Source organism: Saccopteryx leptura, chromosome 5 (genome assembly GCF_036850995.1).
Source record: "Saccopteryx leptura isolate mSacLep1 chromosome 5, mSacLep1_pri_phased_curated, whole genome shotgun sequence".
NCBI lineage: Eukaryota > Metazoa > Chordata > Mammalia > Chiroptera > Emballonuridae > Saccopteryx > Saccopteryx leptura.
In genome coordinates this window covers 209,550,549-209,572,546 of record NC_089507.1, presented here as the reverse complement: position 1 = coordinate 209,572,546, position 21,998 = coordinate 209,550,549, and the positions used below count along the sequence as shown (strand labels likewise).

Genomic DNA, 21,998 nt, shown 5'->3' with positions numbered 1-21,998 from the left:
CCCGAACTAAAAACACTGGGTTCTGTAATATATGGTTGTATGTGCCCAGTCTGGAGCCCACTGGGACTGTGTCTCCTTTGTTCTTGAAACTGCAAGTGAAGCTTACAGAGAATATTGTTGTATTTTCATAGGTACTTTTGTAGATGCTTTTCTGAAGTTGAAGTTGAATATCTTAGTAGTTTCAGATCAAATGCATTGCTTCTGTTATATAGCTTTGTTTTTGAATTTGGAACTTTTGTACATGTTTCTGTCCATTAGGGGATCTGAAAAATAAATTTTTGTTACAGGTACAGAGGGACCAGGTGTCAGCATCTCCGAAGAGAGATCAAGTGTAGCAGAAAACTCTGCAGCAACCATTGTCTACAATCCTTACGCTGCTCTTTCTATAGAGCAGCAGAGGCAGAAGCTGCCTGTGTTCAAGGTACATTGAATAAGTGTGTTGAGTGTTGACTTGAAGCTGTCTACAAGAGCTTTATACTTAGCATTGGAGTGAATAGTGTCATCTTACCCTTTTTTTTTAATTAAAAAAAATTTTTTTTTTCTCTGAAGTTAGAAGTAGGGAAGCAGTCAGACAGAATCCCACATGTGCCCGACCAGGATCCACTCGACATGCCCACCAGGGGGCGATGCTCTGCCCATCTGGGGCGTTGCTCCGTTTTCCGCTGGAGTCATTCTAGCCCCTGAGGCAGAGGCCATGGAGCCATCCTCAGCACCGGGGCCAACTTTGCTCCCATGGAGCCTTGGCTGCAGGAGGAGAAGAGAGAGACAGAGAGAAAGAAGAGGGGGAAGGGTGGAGAAGCAGATGGATGCTTCTCCTGTGTGCCTTGGCTAGGAACCGAACCTGAGACTTCCACATGCTGGGCCGATGCTCTACTGCTGAGCCAACCGGCCAGGGCCAAATGTCATCTTACACTTAATGATTCTTTAGAACACAGAGAGCTCAGAGGCATCCTTATTTGAAGGGGTTAACTTTTCTTTCTTTCTTGTTTTTTAAATGTTTATTTTATTGATTTTAGAGAGAGGAAAGTAGAGAGTGAGAGAGAGACAGGAACATCGATCTGTGTCTGGACTTCAGAGTTCAAATCCAAGCTCACCATTAGTGCTGTGTGACCTTGCTTCATCATCCCAGCTTGTTTCCTTATCTATAATATGGGAGTAACAGTACCTCCCTCCTAGGATTGGTATGAGGACCAGATGAGGTAATTCATGTAGAGCATTTAGCAAAATATTTGACATGTATAAACATTCAAGTACAAGTATAATTATTATTTACCAAGTATTTAATCTTGGCCTTTTCTTGACTGATCCTTATCTTCCAGCTATACTTATAAGATATAATAAATGAACCCACAAGTGGAAAAGTAAGCAAGAAGTTGATTTATATTGATGAAATTAAAGTAGAAAGGGGAAAGGGTATAAGTTATTGATAAAAAGCAAAGCAGAGTTGAAGCATGGTTAAGACCTCATATGATGTTATAGAGAAATCTAGAAGATGTATTCATTTACCACTCTCTCCCCCATTAAAACCAAAAGTATAAATAGCTCTAAGAGCAGAAGTTGAAACTAAAGCATCAATAAATCTAAAGCTTACCCTCTTTTCTCCAATGCCATTGCCAGGTGGCCTTCCCTTTGACCTCCCTCTGTGGGTGGGCGTTCTCTTTGGGCTGTGAACATGCTATGCAAGGTGTCCTCTTATTCCCTCAAACTCAGTCTCTTTGAAGCTCAAACGAACGTCACACATTGGACTCTCCCATTTGCCATGCTTTGTGTTTAGTGTATGAAGTATGAATTATTGCCTTCAGTTTCTTCAGTATCAAATCCGTCTTGTGTGCTGCTGTCTGGTTTTCTCAAAACACAGCCTAGATTTCTCAGGTAAAGCCCAGGCTTGAGCTTTGCATTTAGTGCATTTCACAGTGCAGCCCTAATGCATCCCTCAAAACTCATGCCCAAACCAAACCGGGAGCCTTTCATGGGCTTTTTATCACATCCCTTGAATAGAGTTAGTATAGTTTGCTTATTTCCATCTTTCTTTTGCTTATGTTATTTCCTTTTCCTTGAATGCCTTGTCTCTCTCTCTTTTTTTTTTTTTTTGGTGACAGAGTCAGAGAGAGGGACAGATAGGGACAGACAGACAGGAAGGGAGAGAGATGAGAAGCGTCAATTCTTCATTGTGGTACCTTAGTTGTTCATTGATTGCTTTCTCATATGTGCCCTGACCAGGGGGCTACAATAGAGCAAGTGACCCCTTGCTTGAGCCAGTGACCTTGGGCTCAAGCTGGTGAGCCTTGCTCACACCAGATGAGCCCATGCCCAAGCTGGCGACCTTGGGGGTCTTGAACCTGGGTCCTGCGCATCCCAGTCCAATGCTCTATCCACTGCTTTCTCTTTTTCTTTCTTTTTTTTTTTTTTTTGTATTTTTCCGAAGCCAGAAACGGGGAGGCAGTGAGACAGACTCCCGCATGCGCCCGACCGGGATCCACCTGGCATGCCCACCAGGGGGTGATGCTCTGCCCATCCGGGGCCTCGCTCCGCTGGGACCAGAGCCATTCTAGCGCCTGAGGCAGAGGCCACAGAGCCATCCTCAGTGCCCGGGGCAAACTTTGCTCCAATGGAGCCTCGGCTGAGGTAGGGGAAGAGAGAGACAGAGAGGAAGGAGAGGGAGAGGGGTGGAGAAGCAGATGGGCGCTTCTCCTGTGTGCCCTGACCGGGAATCGAACCCAGGACTCCTGTACGCCAGGCTGTCGCTCTACCACTGAGCCAACCGACCAGGGCCTCTTTTTCTTAATTCATATTGTCTTTCAAATTTTCTTGACTGTTCACCCATCCATTCATCCATCTAACCATCCAATGATGGCTCTATGATTTACAAAATATCTGCACAGAACCCAGATCCTTCCTCTTCTCCCAATAAAAAAGAAAGTACAAAGTACAAGCAGGTGGCAAAGAAGCGTCTAGATTAGTCATTAGGCCACCTGCAGCCAGATCTCCTTTCGATGCTTTTAAAACTGCGTATGCCTGAGTTCTACCCTAGTCCTATTGAATCAGAAACTCTGAAAGAAGGGCAAGGAATCTTCATTTTAACAAATAGCCTAAGAGATTTTCACACTAAGATTTGAGAACCACATAATCAGACCTTAAGTTCTACCGACTAAAAATCTCAAAGCAGCTAGTACTTTAGGCAGTGTCCCAACTTTTCCATCGTCCCCAGGCTCCCCAGGCGTCCCCAGGCACGTTGCTGCTGTGGGCCCGCGTGAGCCGAGCAGGGGTCAGAGCGGGAGAATTAGGCAGTCCTTCCTTCCTTCCTTCCTTCCTTCCTTCCTTCCTTCCTTCCTTCCTTCCTTCCTTCCTTCCTTCCTTCCTTCCTTCCTTCCTTCCTTCCTTCCTTCCTTCCTTCCTTCCTTCCTTCCTTCCTTCCTTCCTTCCTTCCTTCCTTCCTTCCTTCCTTCCTTCCTTCCTTCCTTCCTTCCTCCCTCCCTCCCTCCCTCCCTCCCTCCCTCCCTCCCTCCCTCCCTCCCTCCCTCCCTCCCTCCCTCCCTCCCTCCCTCCCTCCCTCCCTCCCTCCCTCCCTCCCTCCCTCCCTCCCTCCCTCCCTCCCTCCCTCCCTCCTCCCTCCCTCCCTCCCTCCCTCCCTCCCTCCCTCCCTCCCTCCCTCCCATTTATTTCAAGGCAGGTATTTATGCGACACTTTCATGACTTTCCAGACCATCAAGTGTGTTGTAATCGAATGTAGGTACGAAGATACATTCTGAGGCTAAGTAGCGGGGATGTTGGCATTGTGGGTGACTTTCCCGTGGCCAGATCAGGGGCTCACGCCCAGTGGGTGAAGGACGGCTCAGTGGAAATGTGGCTGTAACCTATGGGTGCTACTTTCTTGCTCTCTCTTTTTTTTTTTTTACAAGTTAATCAATGAAAACATGTTTGCTTGTAATACATACATGCTGTACAGATTGAGTTCTTCACAGCCTGCTCCCAGCTACCCTGTTCCCCTCTCTGGAGACAGTGCAGTTACCATGTCTTGTTTTGTTTTTCGCAAAGACAGCTTCTACTCAGTTGGAATTGTCTCAGCTTCGACTGACACCATCAGTACATACAGCAGCAGCTCAGTGTTCCTGTCTCTTTCCCTTTCTCTTTTGCTAAAATCAATCAATAAATTTTAAAACAAAAATTTAAAATGTTTTGCTCTCCTTTGGCAAATAGCTCATTCGATAGTATTTGAATGTCTGTGTAGGTCGTATGAGACAGTGTATTCTCCTAAGTTTCCGTGACCGACCACCCATCCATTCATCTCTTTGAAGCTATTTACCATGTGTGGTTCTGTTTTTCCAGCTGAGGAATCATATATTATACTTGATAGAAAACTACCAGACAGTGGTGATCGTTGGCGAAACAGGATGTGGGAAAAGCACGCAGATTCCGCAAGTGAGTATGTGCTTAAATGTGTCTTTGCACTTAGGTCTGATTGGAAGGGTCTTGTAACGAGAACTCTTTTTGCTATCGTTTGCATTTTTATAGTCTTCTCTCAGAGAGGAAGTATTCAACACAATCAGATATTTTTTATTAAACTTTTATGCCTTATAATTTCTTTGATGAGTACTGAAGTAACAGTCTTTGATTTATTATAATTCCAGAATAGTAATTGAATAGCCATACTCTGAAAGGAGCAATGGGGACTGAATCAAAGGGGTGTAATGCATAGTTTTTGTCCTCATGATTGTGTAGTTGAAGGGGAAGGGTAAAATGAATATTGCTATAGTTGTAAATAAAAATATTTATAGTTGTAAATAGTTGACAATTACAGAAGGACACAGGAGAAGGGCCATGTTAAATTACTGAGAGATTATCAGAGAATCATAATAATTAGCAATAGTAAAACTAGTAAGTAGTATAATAATTGTTACATAAAACAATCACTTTAAACATAATCGAATGTTGTTTTCCATTTTGGATTTTAAAAATGCACATAACCAAATAAATACAGAACATAAATATATAGCAGTTAAGTATATAACTAAATCAGATAAATACATAGAAGCAAATTTTTTGTCTACTAATATAATCTCGTGACATAGATCCATGTAGATATATAAAATCTCAGTTATTTGTATTTAACTAAAACATAGGGTTGATATTTATATTGAGCTCTGTCTGTCAGCTCTGATGTGCTCTTAAACAAATTACCTGACATTTCTAAGCCCCAGAACCCTCATTTGCAAAATTATTTCCAAAATGTCTACTGGGACAAGAACCATCTGCTGTTCCTTTTCTCAGTGATTGTAGCACAATACAGAGTGACCCTGGGGGAGACTGATTCTGAAGAGGAGGTGTCGGACGTATACTTAGATGTGATTTTATTTGTAGTACCTTGCAGAGGCTGGCTGGACAGCTGAAGGAAAAGTTGTAGGGGTGACCCAGCCCCGAAGAGTGGCTGCTGTTACAGTGAGTTTCTGCTTTGTTTGTATTGCACAGACTCCATCTGTGTCTTCTATTTCCTAAAAGCTCCAAATAAATATGACATTGCTCCATAAATATTTAATTCTTTAGTTTCAAAAGAACTATGGCCTGATTACTTTTATAATCTGTACATTATGAATTTTTTAAGAGGAATAAAGTACAGAGGAAGTTGAACAAGAAAACCCCCCCAAACCCTCAAATCTCACCATCACACAAAAACATTGTGAACATTATCTTTATATGCCCTGACTGGATATTAAACCGACATTATCTGTATGTGCCCTGTCTGGGGGTCAAACCGGCTTCCTCTGCGCTTTGGAATGATGCTCTAACCAACCAAGCTATCTGGCCGGGGCAAATGGAATTGTGAGGTTGTTCTGGTCTGGACAATGAACAGCCTCTCAGCAAATTGCTCCTCTGCTGGGGAAGGTGGATGAGGATCTGGTGGTATAGTCCAGTGGTCGGCAAACTGCGGCTCGTAGCCACATGCGGCTCTTTGGCCCCTTGAGTGTGGCTCTTCCACATAATACCACATGCAGGTGCTACCTCGATAAGAAATGTACCCACCTATATGTTTATAGTTTAAGTTTAAAAAATTTGGCTCTCAAAAGAAATTTCAATTGTTGTACTGTTGATATTTGGCTCTGTTGACTAATGAGTTTGCTGACCACTGGTACTAGTCCTTAATGATTTAAAAGGTCTGTAGTGGCTCAAGATATAATTCTCTGGGCTGATTTGGGATTTGCTGCTTGCTCCTGATTGCCTGTCTCCTTCCTCAACTCCCCATCCCTTGTGATTCTTTGCTGTCAAAGTGGGTCCCCTGTTGAGACATTTCCCATGTCTTCAGGGTCTGAGCACACTGTTTTTGTCTTCCTAATCTGAGGATTGTCAGCCCTGCCTTTAAGGATGGTAACGCTTACATTAAGGGAGCCAACAGCCTGCTCTGGCTGTGAGGCGGCTGGGGCTTCTCTTCCAGATTCCTACTTCACAGTATTTGGCAGCTGTCCTTCTTAATTTCTTGTTTGGGCTCCTGGTTGTTCCCTTCTTTCATGTTAAATGGAGGTTTTGGTTGATAATGTTTTATTTATTTTATTTTATTTTTTATTTTTTTTAATCAAGTGAGAGGCAGAGAGACAGATTCCCACATGTACCCTGACTGGGATCCACCTGCCAGCCCCCATCTGGGCTGATGCTCTGCCCGTCTGGGGCCATACTCTGTTGCTTGGCAGAGAGCCATCCTCAGTGCCTGGGGCCAACTTGCTCATTTGAGCCATGGCTGCTGGAGGAAATGAGAGAGGGAGGCGGGGGAAGGTGAGGGGGAAGGGTGGAGAAGCAGTTGGGCACTTCTGTTTCCTCTGAGTGGGGATCAAACCTGGGACTTCCACATGCAGGGGGCCAATGCTCTATCGCTGAGCCAGCTGGTTAGGACCTTCTTTTGTTGTTTTAAATCAGCTCTGAGATGGACGGGTGTCTTTACGTGGACAAGAAATAGTTTCTTTGAGCTGTTTTTGCTGTGTACTGAGTTTTAATTATAGTGTAATCCTTTTTCCCAAAGTTCATTTTCTAATTGTCTTCAAGTTAGAAATTACATTTTCCAAGTCGTGTGTGTGTGTGTGTGTGTGTGTAAAAATAGAGGTAACAGTTTGGAAACTACTTAAACTTTTATGTCACCAGAGATGACTCAGTTACTTAATTTTTTCCTCTTTGTGGTTTAGAATCCCAGCTCTTAATCAGTTTGCATTTTAGCTCCAAATTTGTAGCTGTGGATAATTTCCATGAAACCACACGCTTTCTCTGTAAAGAACTGAAAGTGTATAAATTAGCCATGTAATGTTTATTAATAGAGCTGTCAGGTTTGAAATGCTGCATCTCTAGAAGGACTTGGTGTGCAGACTGGAATCTGAACACACTCGCCGAGCCGAAGAGCAGGTTGCATAAGCTGTAACTTGATCTGTGAGAGGCAGTTACTATTGAGCAAGTTCACGTGGCTCCGACGGTCCAGTTTGGCTTCCAGGCCGGGCCCTGCCTTGAGCTGCGATTCCGGACAAGCGCGAAGCCTGTCTCAGTTCACTTTCTTTCTTTGGAAGAAGGAGGCATCTTGCCCACCTCCTGGGTTGTGTGCATATTTAATGAGATGCAGTTCGTGAACACTCAGGGCACAGTACTTGCAGGTAATAGGTGCTCAGGCATTGGTTTTTATTTTATTTATTTTTTTGTATTTTTCTGAAGTTGGAAAAGGGGAGGCAGTCAGACAGACTCCGGCATGCGCCCAACTGGGATCCACCCGGCATGCCCACCAGGGGGCGATGCTCTGCCCATCCAGAGCAACGCTCTGTTGCAACCAGAGCCATTCTAGCACCTGAGGCAGAGACCATGGAGCCATCCTCAGCGCCCGGGCCATCTTTGCTCCAATGGAGCCTCGGCTGCGGGAGGGGAAGAGAGAGACAGAGAGGAAGGAGAGGGGGAGGGGTGGAGAAGCAGATGGGCACTTCTCCTGTGTGCCCTGGCCAGGAATCGAACCCGGGACTCCTGCACACCAGACCAATGCTCTACCACTGAGCCAACCGGCCAGGGCCTGGTTTTTCTTTTTACTTCCCTGTCCGTGTTTGTTTGTGTCTATCAAAAAGCTAGTATTTATTTAGTCCCATTGATGAGGTTATTGGGAATAGAACCTTGAGTAAACTATTAAAAAGCCAATAGATTATGACTTTTCAAATGTCAAGTGGTATGGTCATAAATAAAATTTTTTAAAGAAGTTTGAAAAGAAAATACATACTTTTTCCAGCAAATATATATAAACTAGTTAAATAATAGGACTAAATAGGTTTGGCTTCTCCCTCTAGACCTACAAAATGATTATATTTTTATGGAGAGAGTTGGTTCATTTATGCTTCTCCTTATAAGCCTCTTTTCCCCATCAACTCCTAGTACCACTTGTACCATTTTCTGAGATTTATTGCATAATGATGTAGGGTCGAAATGGAAACAATAACAATAACTAGTATGTCCTGGTGACATACTAGTTATCAGGAAATAGAACCTGCCGAGGTAGAGCAGTATATAGGATGAATTTCTGCTTTCATAAAATGTTTTGAAAGACTGTGGGCTGTAGACCGGCTGCTGGGTGATTGATTCTGTTTGGGCCGACTAGATCTGTAATTTCAAGTTGTTGGGCAAAGCCACTTCTGAGCCTCATCTGCTCTTCAGTTTCTTAAACACGGGTGGCCGGATACTTCCTGGTGTGCTTGGCTCGGGGAGCTGGTGCAGGGAGACTGGGCTTCCGAGCCTGCGGCTGCTGGGGCCCAGTGGCTGTCGCTGTAAGCTCTGCTTCAGGACACCTGCTGCGCCTGTGCACACCCACGTCCCGGACTTGGGGGCCACGGGGCACGTTGCCTGATGTTGGGCGGGCGTGCTGGGTCCCCAGGAAACCTCTGTAGTATTGCTTCTCTTTATAAATATTTTCTTTCAACTTAATTATAAGCATTATTACTCTTGTACTTTTATACTTATTTATCATTTCAGATATTTTCTATTATTAAGTTAATAATCTTTCACTGTCCTTGGGGAAGTAGGGGATGTTGCTGTTGGACTTTTTTTTTTTGTTTCTCACACTCACCTTTTTTTTTTTTTTTTTGTATTTTTCTGAAGCTGGAAACAAGGAGGCAGTCAGACAGACTCCTGCATGCGCCCGACCGGGATCCACCCGGCATGCCCACCAGGGGGCGATGCTCTGCCCATCTGGGGTGTTGCTCTGTTGCAACCAGGGCCATTCTAGTGCCTGAGGCAGAGGCCATAGAGCCATCCTCAGTGCCCCGGCCAACCTTGCTCCAATGGAGCCTTGGCTGCGGGAGGGGAAGAGAGAGACAGAGAGGAAGGAGAGGGGGAGGGGTGGAGAAGCAGATGGGCGCTTCTCCTGTGTGCCCTGGTTGGGAATCGAACCTGGGACTCCTGCACGCCAGTCCGATGCTCTACCACTGAGCCAACTGGCCAGGGCCTCACACTCACCTTTTATTTGTCATATATTGGTGGGTGAAAAATCTACCAGTAATTTATGATCTTCATAATACATTATGCATTTAAAAAATAATATATTATGCATTTTGTTTTCTGGTTTTCATTTATGTTCACTTGGATCTTTGATTAATCTTCTCATCAGCTCATTTGCCCCTTTTTATTTAATCTGCATTCTTGTCTTGATTTCCTCTTTGAATGGCTCTAGTAGCTGGGACACTGTTGCACATTTTTTTATGTTCTCTTGCTTTGGAAACATTTTCTTTCGCCGACAGAGAAGATGAATTTGGCCCAGTGTTGAGTCTGATCATTCCTGCTCTCCTGCTTTCATGGTCCAGTGCAAGGTGCTATCTTTCAAGGCACAAAGACATGAGCTTTTGTGCTTGGTGTACGAGAGAAGGCGTTGGGAATAGAGAGAATCTTGTCATTTCTTCTGCTTCCCTTTCTGCTTTGGCCACCATGAAATTTGGAGCTGAATTTATAGCTCAACTTAAATAACTTGGGCATATCTGTGTTTTTAAAATTTTCTCATTGGCCTTGATCTTTTGAATTCCGTCTGTCATTTCTTTGATCCCAACCTGTAACATCTTTATACCATTCTGTTTGTATTGCATGAGGTTTCATAAGCTGCCTCATAGAATGAGATGACATGTTATAAAGTTAATAAATCACAAAGGTTATCACACTTGTTCTCTAATAACCTGTCCCTTTCCATTTTCCACTGTGTTCACAACTATGTAAAAATAAGCGACCTTGGGCTTTTCCACAGTATGTGGTCTGTGCAGTAATTTCTGTGTCTCTATTTTCAGCATGCTCTTTCTTCCCAAAGGTTGCAGGGAGAGTAGCAGATGAGAGGGGCGCGGTTCTGGGCCACGAGGTGGGCTACTGCATCCGCTTCGACGACTGCACTGACCTGCTGGCCACGAGAATTAAGGTCAGGCGCTCAAGCTGCTTTCTCTGTTGTAAATAAGCAAGATGATGATTTGGGGGAAATTCAAAACATGCAGCATTACCCCTGATGGGACACCGATCCCATGACCTTCGGGGAATTTAGTCTACCGGGAGCTACAGAGCTGGGATCTTAGCCCTGAAAGGACCTTGGAAGTAAGTTCATTCAGCTCTTGGTTCTGCAGAGGAAGAGGCTGCGGACCTGGGAGGTCGGACGACTTGCCCCTTGTTCTGTGCCTGTCAGTGACAGAACCGGAAAGTGCTGCTTTGCTATGTGTGTTTATTGTTTTCCCACTGAGCCACGTAGCTGTCTGAATATAGAAGCTTGCCTTTATATAAAAGGCCTAAAAACAGGCAAGTCAGTATAAATCGATAAAGTATAGAATTTAGCTTTACTAGTTAGAACTTTCTAATTTTTATATGATCATGATTTTACACGTGTGTTCTTTGACCTACGTGCTAATATTCAAATAATTAGTATCAATAGTAATTAGCATACAATCAATTCAACAGAGTATCTTCTGGGTACCACTATGAAGGAGTCAAGAGTCTAATCGAATATTACTCTAAAACCATGAGTGCAAATGTTCTGATGAAGTGAAATGGGTTATTAGGATCTCAGTTAACCTCTCAATTTGCAGCAGAGGAAAATTGGGAGTAATCAGATGAGCTAAATGAACAATGTAGTGATTTATACAAAATACAGACCTTGTTTTGCAAATTTCTGTTATTTAGTTAGCTTTACTTTCATTTTACTAGGTAAAGGAAATATTCTGTACCATTACATGTATTTAAACTAGCTCATTTTTAGATAAATTTCCATGGATTATATAACCACATGATTGAGTTTAAATCTTTCATGAAAGGATTTTGCATTCCATTGGGTCATGATTTCAAGCCACTCGTTTCTTAACTGGTAACCAGTTGTTGGTGGCAGGTTCTCAGCTTCACTCCAGTGTGTCTGGCAGCTGGTACCAGTTCCGGAGGAAAATATTATGGGAGTGCATCCTGCTCTTAGAAACAAAGTAAAAACACTAAACTCTAGCTTGTGAGGGAGATGCTTAGCCTTGTCTATGTACTGAACTGGCTTTGAGTGAGAGTAACAATATCTAAGTCTTGCTGTATATTTCTAAGGCATTTTGTAAACATTCACTAATCCTAAATGATAGTAGCTGGCATTCTTGAACACTATGTACTGGGTCTTGTGCTAAACACTTTATGTATACTGTCTCACTTAATTCTCACAATAACCCTTTGAGATAGATCCTTTTATTATTTCCATTTTACAGATGAATCAGACTCAGGGTAACTTGCCCAAGGTTCATAGCTAGTAAGAGGTAGAGCTAAGATCTGAACTCCCAGCAGTCCGATACCATAGCCCGTGTGCTTAACCACAGCCCCTTCCAGCGCCCTCGAAGAACATCACTTGAAATGGAGGTCAGTCGCCTCAAAAGCTGCAAGTCCGTAGACTGGGACAGTCTAAGAAGAGCTGTCTCATTCTTGTGGCATTTCCTCGGGCAGAGACAGGTTTGTCCTCACGGCCCGGTCAGCAGTACCGGTGGTGCTGGCCCCGGGAACCAGTACTGGCCTAGCAGATGTTCCGATAGTCACTGCTGGTGAAATCCGGCTAGAAGAATTGCAGACCCAGCTGGAGAGCTCATGTTTGACACTGAGGAGCCTGTGTTAGAAGTTTTGTTTGAGATCAGGCCATTGCTTGATAGCTCAAATGCGGGGGCATTTCTTCATTGTCCTTCGTGGGAATTGTCTTGTGAAGGGGTTGTCTAGTTGTACTTGAACATTTTAGAAAAAGAATCAGTAATATACGGTATTAATGTATTATTTCTAAAATCTTTGTGTTTTTGTTTTTTAGTTTTTGACTGATGGAATGTTGGTCAGGGAAATGATGGTTGATCCTTTGTTAACAAAATACAGGTAAATGTCTTTTTCCTATGATAACTCTCCTAAAGTTTCAGAAGGACACAAGCAGATTGAAGAGCAGTTATGTTAGTGGCTGGAGTTCATGTCCATGTTCAGCTGCCCTAAAGCTTTTGTCCTTCCTTTGGCTCTTTAGCCTCCGAATGTTTTTCTCGGAATTTGCAGACAGTCAAAGGAGGGCAATTTAATACCCCTGGTGTTATCAGAGCAGCCTGTTGACTCATCCTTTTTATCCTGCTTCTGTTACATCGCAGGGGTGATGGTGACCACAGAGTTGCAGCTCAGAAGTGGGCAGCGTTTTGTTGAATGTAGTACTACTCAAAGTCCAAATAATTACACTTTCTCCCTGCTGCGTGTCTTTGTCCGTCACTCAAGGCATTAAAACTGACCCACTCAGGCTCTGGTGTTCTGGGAAAGGATGTCACGTGTGACTGTCTGGTGCACATGCATCTTAGCTGTGGTCATGTGCCTCTTTGTGTGTGTGTCTGTAAGTGGTTGGACTTGTTCCAGTTCGTACGTGCTCTGTGGGGTTGTATGTTGTATTGTAATTTAAGATCAGGCATTAGACCCTATTGGAATCCAATGTGGGTGATAAAACTCTTTAAAGAGAGCAATAAATACGCCATTTTCTTCACCAGGATATGTTGGTGTCACCATATTTATTAGCTTAAGAGTTACCTCCCTTTCAGAGAGGAGTTTCTTGGCTTTATTTTGATACAAGGTGATTGCATGGGGCTAGACACCCAGATGTCCCTTTGACGGCCTGGATGCTCACAGCGACCTTCCTTTCTGATTCTCAGTGCCATCATGCTGGATGAAGCCCACGAGAGAACCCTGTACACAGACATTGCCATTGGCTTGCTGAAAAAGGTGTGACTTCGCTGCCAGACTTCTGGCTAGATGGTTTTTTTGTTTTGTTTTGTTGCCTGATTAGGAAAATAATTGTAGCAATTTGGAGAATCTAAGGACACGTGAAGGAAAAACATTTTAAATCATCACCCATAATCCTAATTTGCCCACTCAGCGCCATCGCTGGTAGGCTGTCGGTATGTTTTCTTTTCCTTCTTTCCCCCAGTGTTCCTCTGAGTGTGTACATGCCTCTGTCTTGACGTAATAGGTATTGGAATGTACATGCTAATCTGTGTCTTGCATATTTTTCTTAACATTACATCAGGGTCATTTTTCTGTGTTATTAAGTGTCCTTTGAAGATGTTATTTTTAATGGCTATTGATCATGTCTCTAGCATAAAGTATTTGATTTTTCCCTTACTATTAGGCATTTATATGCTTCCAGATTTGAAGTATTTTAAATAATGTCCCAGTGGTCACCCTTGAACTTAAATGGTTGCATTCATGTTTCTTTTTTTAAAAATTTAAAAACAGAAAGTTTCAAACATACCCCAGAATAAAGAGAAGGTCTGATGACCCCCCATGTGCCCATTTTCTGGCTTCAGTAATTATAACTTGTGACTAATCTTGTTTCAACCTTTTTTAAAATTTTTTGTATTTTCTGATTGTTTTTTGGGGGGTCAGTTCCAGGAGTCTAGAGAGAGGTGGTGGAGCAGAGTGATTAAGAACATGGAGTCTGGGTCAGCCCAGGTTCAAGTTCTGGCTGCCGAGTTGACTCTCTGGGCTGGGACAGCAGAGTCGTCTCTGCGTGTGCAGGCACCCTTTCCTGTCTGGGCGCCTCTGACCGCCTTGGATTGACCCGGGCTGAAGTAGAATGAAGTAACAACTCCAGGGCCTCCGTCACCCGGGCCTGCCCTCAAGGGCTCCGGAGCCGCCCGTGCCGCGGGGCTGCCGCACAGGACGGGACCTCCCTGTCGCAGAGTTCTCGCACAGAGCCGCTCTGGATCATAATTAGTTGTGAGGCTTAAATAAGATCATGTGAACTTCTCAGGATGGGCCTGACCCGTGGTGGCGCAGTGGATAGCTCCGACCTGGAATGCTGAGGTCCATGGTTTGAAACCTCGGGCTTGCCAAGTCAAGGCACATACAAGAAGCAACTACTACCAGTTGATTCTTCCTGTTCCTCCCCCTCCCTTTCTCTTTCTCTCTCTTTCTCTCTCAAAAAAAAAAATATCAGTAAATCTTTAAAAATAAATTCCTAGGATGGCATCTGGCACAGGGTCACACAGAGAGTATGAGGTGCCTTTGTGCAAACTAGAGAAAGGTGCCCCCCCTGGGAGGCTGTTCCCGCAGGGGAGGGGGCCTGGAGTTCAGATGCCCCAGCCTCCTGACCAGGCCTCTCTGTGTGGTGCGCACACTCGCTGCTGCCCTCGGGGGCCCTGGGACAGTACAGAGCTTAGTGTTTGTCATCTGCTGCTGCTATCTCATTGATTCCTTGGCCAAAGATTCAAACTTTCTGATATTTTATGAGGGCTTACCCTGTATCATATTCTTCCTAATATGATAAGAGGACTTATTTCACTAAATCTTGGCCAACAGTAAATATTAATCTTAAAAAATAGATCCTGGCCCTGGCTGGTTGGCTCAGTGGTAGAGCATTGGCCCGGCATGTGGATGTCCCAGGAAGCACAGGAGAAGCAACAATCTGTTTCCCCTCCCTCCCTTCTGCTTCTACAGCCATGGCTCGATTGGAGCAAGTTGGTCTTGTGTGCTGAGGATGGCTCCATGACTTCACCTCAGACACTAAAATAGCTCTGTTGCCGAGCAACGGAGCAACACCCTAGATGAGCAGAGCATTGCCCCCCAGTGGGCTTGCTGGGTAGATCCTGGAAAGGGTGCACATGGGAGTCTATCTCTGCCTCCCCGCCTCTCAACTAAAAAAAAAAAAAAAAAGATCCTTGCCTCCCCGCCTCTCAACTAAAAAAAAAAAATGAGAAAATAATCTCATTGTTATATATTTGCTAAAGTTTATTTGATCATTTCTTCTGTGCCTATTGATTGATCATCTTTTTTTTCTGATAACTGTTAATGTCTTTTACCCATATTTCTGTCTTGGTCTTATTTTTTGTTTGCTTTTACAGTACTTTTTAATATTTTATATGCAGGATGTGGTAGATGTAGATTTACAGTTGTGAGTGCATGAAACAGTTTATTCATGTATTATTATTGATTAGTGTATTATTTTCCATATGAATAACTGCCAACCTACTTTTGCCCCCACCCTGTATACATATATAGATTCTGACTACCCAGAGGGCCATTTGTCAGTGTTGCTTTCCATAAATACAAATTCAAGTATTAAACTCCTTTATACTTTCTATAATTTTTTTTTTAGTTTTTTATTTTGGGAACTTTTATACATTTGTACAATTTAAAAGAGTATAATGATAAACCCTGTTTTTACCCATGATTTTTAATAATTATCAACTTGTGGTCAGTCTTGTTTTATCTGTAAGCTCCGCCTCACACCCCAAAATACACACGGAATTATTCCGAAGTTAATCCCAGCTATCCAACAGTTATCACTGTTTCATGACGCCTTCTCTTTCAGATTCAGAAAAAGCGTGGGGACCTTCGATTGATTGTGGCTTCGGCCACCCTGGATGCTGAGGTGAGGCTGTTTCCCCTCCGCCCCCCACCCCCGTGAGCCTGGGATCCTTGGCCGTATCTGTGGGAGGGTACCTCTAGCAGAAGCTGATGTTTGCACACTGGCCTGCCTGCCTTCTGGGGCTGCCTGGTGACCTAGATTCCAGAGGGGGACACAGGATCCTCCTTTTCAGCCTGTGGGTGGAAACGAACCCGTAATTAATTGTGTTCATCAGACCGCCCTGTCTTGTTTCTCTGTAGGCAGTGTTTCCTCTCCCAGGCCATGTCTTATTGCAGTGTTTTGTTATTCCTTTTTTTAGTATGAGGCCATGTTTCTTGCATTTGTTTATGACTATAGCCTTTATATTTAGAATTTTTGTACAGTTGATGTTTTTCCTGTACATACAATTTCCACGTTACATCTTTTTGTGGCTAAGTTGATATTATTACTCTGCCTTAGCAAATAATATTTTAGTTCAAGCAGCAGTTCAACTCAACTAATAATTTTGACCACTTATTATATTTATATATAAAACAAATAGGTGTTTACAGGTCAATATGTTCAAGGTGCTGAGATAGCCAAGGAGGAAGTTCTTTTTTTAAATTTTATTTATTGATTTCAGTAAGAGAGAATGGGAGAGGGAGAGAGAGAGAGAGAGAGACAGAGAGACAGGAACATCGATCTGCTCCTGTATGTGCCCTGACCGGGGATTGAACCAGCAACCTCTGTGCTCTGGGACGATGCTCCAACCAACCAAGCCATCTGGCCAGGGTCCAGGAGGGAATTCTTAACTCCAGCTGGCTAGAGGGTTTCCCAGGGGACTTCTCAGTTGGGTCTGGAAGATGCACAGGAGTTTGTCAGAGGGGCAGGGGTGGGGAGGGGCATCCTAAGCACGCACAGAGTGTGGGTGAAACCACGTGCGAGGGGCCGAGTCAGGCAAGGGGCCGAGTCCGGTGCAGAGGGCCGAGTCAGGTTCAAGGGGCCGAGTCAGGCAAGGGGCCGAGTCAGGTTCAAGGGGCCGAGTCAGGCAAGGGGCCGAGTCAGGTTCAAGGGGCCGAGTCAGGCAAGGGGCCGAGTCAGGTTCAAGGGGCCGAGTCAGGTGCGGGGGGCCGAGTCAGGTTCAAGGGGCCGAGTCAGGCAAGGGGCCGAGTCCGGTGCAGGGGGCCGAGTCAGGTGCAGGGGGCCGAGTCAGGTTCAAGGGGCCGAGTCCGGTGCAAGGGGCTGAGTCAGGTGTGAGGGGCCGTGAGGGAAGCGAGAGGAGCTGAGTCAAGCGTAAGGTGTGCATCTCACTTGTAGGCTTCACGGGGTGATCTACCTCTGACCTCCACTTTCTCCAGCATTCCCTACACTCCAGCCTCACTGGTCTCCTGGCTCTTCCTCGGGGAAACCCAGGCTGCTCCTCCTCTGGGAGGGACCCTCTTTCTAGACCATTCTTCCCTTAGAGGTTCTCATGGCTCCGCCCCCATTTCATTCCAGTCTTGATCAGATATTATCATCTCCTTGAGGCCTTTCTTGACTGCTTTGTCTAAAATAGTGCTCCTGTCGCTGTCCAGCTTCTTACTCTGCTTTTTTCTGTTGAGTCCTTATCACCACCTAACACGTGCATATCCAAGTGGTTATTATGTGTCTCCCATCACGAAAAGTATGCTCCCTGAAGACTGGGACTTCGACTGTCTTCCCTCATTTCTTTATTCCTCTCACCTAAAACACCTCTGGCGTAAAGTCGGCGCTGTGGGTTGAATGAGTTTTGATTGGATAGGAAGCAGTGGGAGATTAAAATGGGAAGGTCGACAGGGGTCAGATGATGGAAGGCCGTACAAGCCAAACAAAGGAGAGACTACTCCATCTGGCACCTAGTTGGGAGCCCTGGGAGGGTGTGAGTTATGTGCCTGTAATATCCAAGTCTTCTTCTAAAATGACTGTTAACATTTAGTGCTCTTAATTACCTTTCATAGTCTTTCGATGTGATATAGAGATCTTTTTAAAAAAGCTTCTTTAAGTTCTGCCTGTAGTAGATAGACTTTCTGAAAGTAACTTTTTAAGTGGGAGATTAGTCATGCTGTGGAAATACTCTGACGCAGGTCAGCGGGCACCTCGTGTTCAGCTGGGCCTTGGACGGGCTAGCCACTCACCCAGGGCGGGGCGGGGGGGGGGCCGGGGAGGGGGGAAGGGCAGTTCTGTGGGAGTGAGGGTGTGAGATTGAGGTGTGTGGGGCACGGTTTGTGAATTCCCATGTGAAAGTAAGCGAGGAGAAGGAATGGAGTGGGCTGAGGAGGACAGGAAGGGTGAGAGTGGGCGAGGGGGCGGGGCGAGGTGTGGCTAAGGCAGCGTTTGACCGACGGGTCCAGGGGTACTGGAACTTACCCTGGTCCCCCAGCTGCTGCTGAATCTGTGGGTGACCGATCTGCCCCACTGCCTGGAGGCATGGGTGATGCCACCTGCTCTGTTTTGCCCAGGGCCCCAGGTACCCGGCACGCAGGTGAAGACAGCAGGGACCTTGGCTGGAGGCAGAGGCAAGCAGAGAGTGATGGGGCTGGCCACATGGTTGCCTTGATTGGTTTAGCTGCTTTGTTAATACAAGCCTAATTAAGCAAGTGATTATGGAAAACATGATCAGATATTATTACAAAGTATTTATTGACCATTGTATCACATGCTGTTGTATTTCTTCATTTGCTTCTATTCACGAGGCAGAAAATAGGAGTGGTAACAACTCCCACAGTGTTTTGTTACAGGTCCAGCTACTTGGAAGGAAACTAGTTTCTCTTTCCAGATTCCTAGGAAAGGAACTTGGGGTTGGCTGAGGTCAGAGGCCCACCTGGGACCAGTCTGCCTGGGCCAAGGCCTGTTGGGCTGTGGGTGTGTTGTGTAGACCTGGTGCTGGAAACCCCCTCCTGCGCAGCGGGCTCGAGCAGCTGCCGGGGAAGGAAGCCGGGGAGCTGGGAAGAAGCCGAGCGGATGTCCCCCTTGCTTACGTTCACTGCCTCGGCTGTCCTCTTCCTTTACTGCATTGTTTCCCACCGTGCGACTGTCAGGGTGTCCCCCTTGCTTACGTTCACTGCCCGGCTGTCCTCTTCCTTGACTGCATTCTGTTTCCTACCGTGCGACTGTCAGGGTGTCCCCCTTGCTTACGTTCACTGCCCGGCTGTCCTCTTCCTTGACTGCATTCTGGTTCCTACTGTGCGACTGTCAGGGTGTCCCCCGTGCTTACGTTCACTGCCCGGCTGTCCTCTTCCTTGACTGCATTCTGTTTCCTACCGTGCGACTGTCAGGGTGTCCTCACCTCTTGTAAACCTGACTCGGACTATCTCCTTTTCCAGGTGCGTTGAACGCCTCGTTCTTCCTGCGCCTTCATTCTGCCTCAAAATGCCTACACTATTGATGCTGTGTCTGCCTGTAATAATTTGTGTGTGTTTTATAATTCCAAATACAGATAGAAGACGAAGATCTTAAGGATTAAGATCTTGTGCCCTCTCAGTTAATGCTGAATTGTAATTCTTGGAAGAGTAACTCCCTGTCTTTATTCTTCAACACTATTTCGTGAGCAGCTAAGGGGTAGCCGTCCACTCCAACGACATTGTTAAGGCATCAACTTCCTCCCCATTCTGCTTACTTGTTTGGTTTCAAAAGTCTGTGAAGCCCTTCCCGAAATCTTCCTCCCGTGCTGGCATCTGGAGCCCACGGTCTCCCTTCTCTGCTTCCTCCCTGATGGCTTCCCCAGCCGCTGTGCTGGCTGTTCCCCCTTCCCGCTGCCCACCTAACTTCCAGCTGCCCACCTCCTTAGTGCTTGAGGCTGTCGAGACGGTGCTCCTGGTTCCAGCCTGAGCTGCCAGCTGCTGGCTGGTCACAGACCGAAGCTCATAGACCCGGAACTCCTCTCCCAACCTGAGGCTGCTGCTCTGCCCGTCCCTTCCTCATTGACTTCCGTGGCTGGGGGACCTGAAGGAGTAAGACGTTGTTCCATCCTGCCAGCGTGCCCGGGTGCGTGCTCACTCCCTGGTTGCCAGGCCCCTCTGTTACAACCTCCCGAGTGCTTTGCTTTCACATCGCCCTGCTGGAGTTCACACTCATCTGTCCCTGAGCTGTCACAGCACCTTTCCTCAATTAGGCTGCTGGCCTTTCCTCCAGAATGGCCACCGGAGTCAGGTATCCAGCGCATAGGACTGATAACGTGCCCATCCACTAAAGTGCCCGAGCAGCATGGCATTTGGGCCCCTTTAGAGTGGTAACACAGTCACTTACTGTGTACGCATTCTAGGTCACTATTTGAACTGCACAACAGTCTTGCAGGGTAGACGGCGGGCAAGAGGGCTAACTCAGAGCCGAGGCTGGCCTGCCCTCGACCTTGTCCTCTGTCCCCTGTCCCTTTACATGGTTCTCTACACTCTGCTCTCATCTTGAGAAGGGGTGTCTCTTCTCCCTAGTCATCTAGTAAGGCTGAGCCAAGGTGACGGCCACGTCCGTGCTGCCTCCCCCGAGAGCCAGGCGCTGACCTGCGCTCTCCAGTTGTAACCTGCATCTCTTTTCTGGTCATTCAGTCACTTCGCTTCGGTTTATGTTATGATTGGTTCTTTGCACGCCTGTCCCCCGGATTATTCACTCTTCTGGGGCATCGAGGGGTATCTCTTCTCACTTGTTTGTGCATCCCTTCTAGCTAGCATACCTGTGCTCTACGTCAAAGGACGCAGGCATGCTGAAGTCACTCAAAAGGAATTTTCTTGAAAGGGAAGTAAAGAATGGTGCTGTATGGGTCATCATAGCACAGTGTGTTTCTTTTGTTGGCACGTGGCTTCTCAAACACAACTTGGAAGTTAACATGTAGTATCCCAGATTTTGTAGTTAAATCCGGTTGACTCTTTTAGAAGTGCTCTTCTATGCCTGTTCATTCTGGTTTTTTTGTTTGTTTTTGTTTTGTTTTTACAGAGACAGAGTCAGAGAGAGGGATAGATAGGGACAGACAGACAGAAACAGAGAGAGATGAGAAGCATCAATCATCAGTTTTTTTTGGGTTGTTTTTTTTTTTTTTGTATTTTTCCGAAGCTGGAAATGGGGAGAGACAGACTCCCGCATGCGCCCGACCGGGATCCACCTGGCACGCCCACTAGGGGGCGACGCTCTGCCCCTCCGGGGCGTCGCTCTGTTGCGACCAGAGCCACTCTAGCGCCTGGGGCAGAGGCCAAGGAGCCATCCCCAGCGCCTGGGCCATCTTTGCTCCAATGGAGCCTTGCTGCGGTAGGGGAAAAGAGAGACAGAGAGGAAGGAGAGGGGGAGGGGTGGAGAAGCAGGTGGGCACTTCTCCTGTGTGCCCTGGCCGGGAATCGAACCCGGGACCCCTTGCACGCCAGGCCGACGCTGTACCACTGAGCCAACTGGCCAGGGCCAATCATCAGTTTTTCATTGTGACACCTTAGTTGTTCATTGATTGCTTTCTCATATGTGCCTTGACCGTGGGCCTTCAGCAGACCGAGTGACCCCTTGCTTGAGCCAGCGACCTTGGGTCCATGCTAGTGAGCTTTTGCTCAAACCAGATGAGCCTGTGCTCAAACTGGCGACCTCGGGGTCTTGAACCTGGGTCCTCCGCATCCCAGTCCGACACTCTATCCACTGCGCCGCCACCTGGTCAGGCTCATTCTGTATTTGATGCACCGCTGGGCTCCCAGGTTCCAGGAGCAGGCCTGGGCATGCTTAGTAAAGGAACCTGGGGGAAATGAAGGAGACAGGACTTGTGGTCACATGGTTGGGCTCCCAGGAGGATTAAAACTGATCCTGGCCTGGCCGCAGGGGACCTGGAATGTAGCTGCAGAACAGGAAGGTCACTGAGAACCAGGCACTGACCACGCTCCACCCAGTGGGACGTCCGCGCCCCCGAGGTCGCTGACACAGCGGCTGCCCATCCAGCACTCACTCTCCAGCCAATTTGGTCACTCAGCTCTCGGCTCAGCGTCTCTGTGTGTCTCGGGTCACAGCCCCTGACGGGATCTTCGGTAGTGTCTTCCTGAGCCCTGTCGGCCAGCCTGCTTATTCCAGGCCTCCCTGTAGACTGCCGCCTGGGGGTCAAGTGTCATTGAAGGGGACGTGGCCACTTACTTGTGAGGAACTGCCAAGAGCCACTTCTCTCACCAGGGTGCTGTGGGAGTGCCTGAGGAGTGACGGTTGA

At 46.3% G+C, this 21,998-nt stretch overlaps 1 protein-coding gene across 1 annotated transcript in view; it reads left to right on the top strand.

The window, feature by feature from the left end:
* The window catches only part of DHX35 (DEAH-box helicase 35), a 54,226-nt gene that overhangs the window by 3,741 nt on the left and 28,487 nt on the right, over positions 1–21,998 (top strand). The window contains exons 2-8 of the mRNA XM_066387814.1: positions 288–421; positions 4,327–4,419; positions 5,359–5,436; positions 10,292–10,396; positions 12,281–12,342; positions 13,146–13,215; positions 15,806–15,865. Of these exons, the coding sequence (XP_066243911.1) occupies positions 288–421; positions 4,327–4,419; positions 5,359–5,436; positions 10,292–10,396; positions 12,281–12,342; positions 13,146–13,215; positions 15,806–15,865 (602 nt within the window). The remainder of the gene's footprint in view (positions 1–287; positions 422–4,326; positions 4,420–5,358; positions 5,437–10,291; positions 10,397–12,280; positions 12,343–13,145; positions 13,216–15,805; positions 15,866–21,998) is intronic.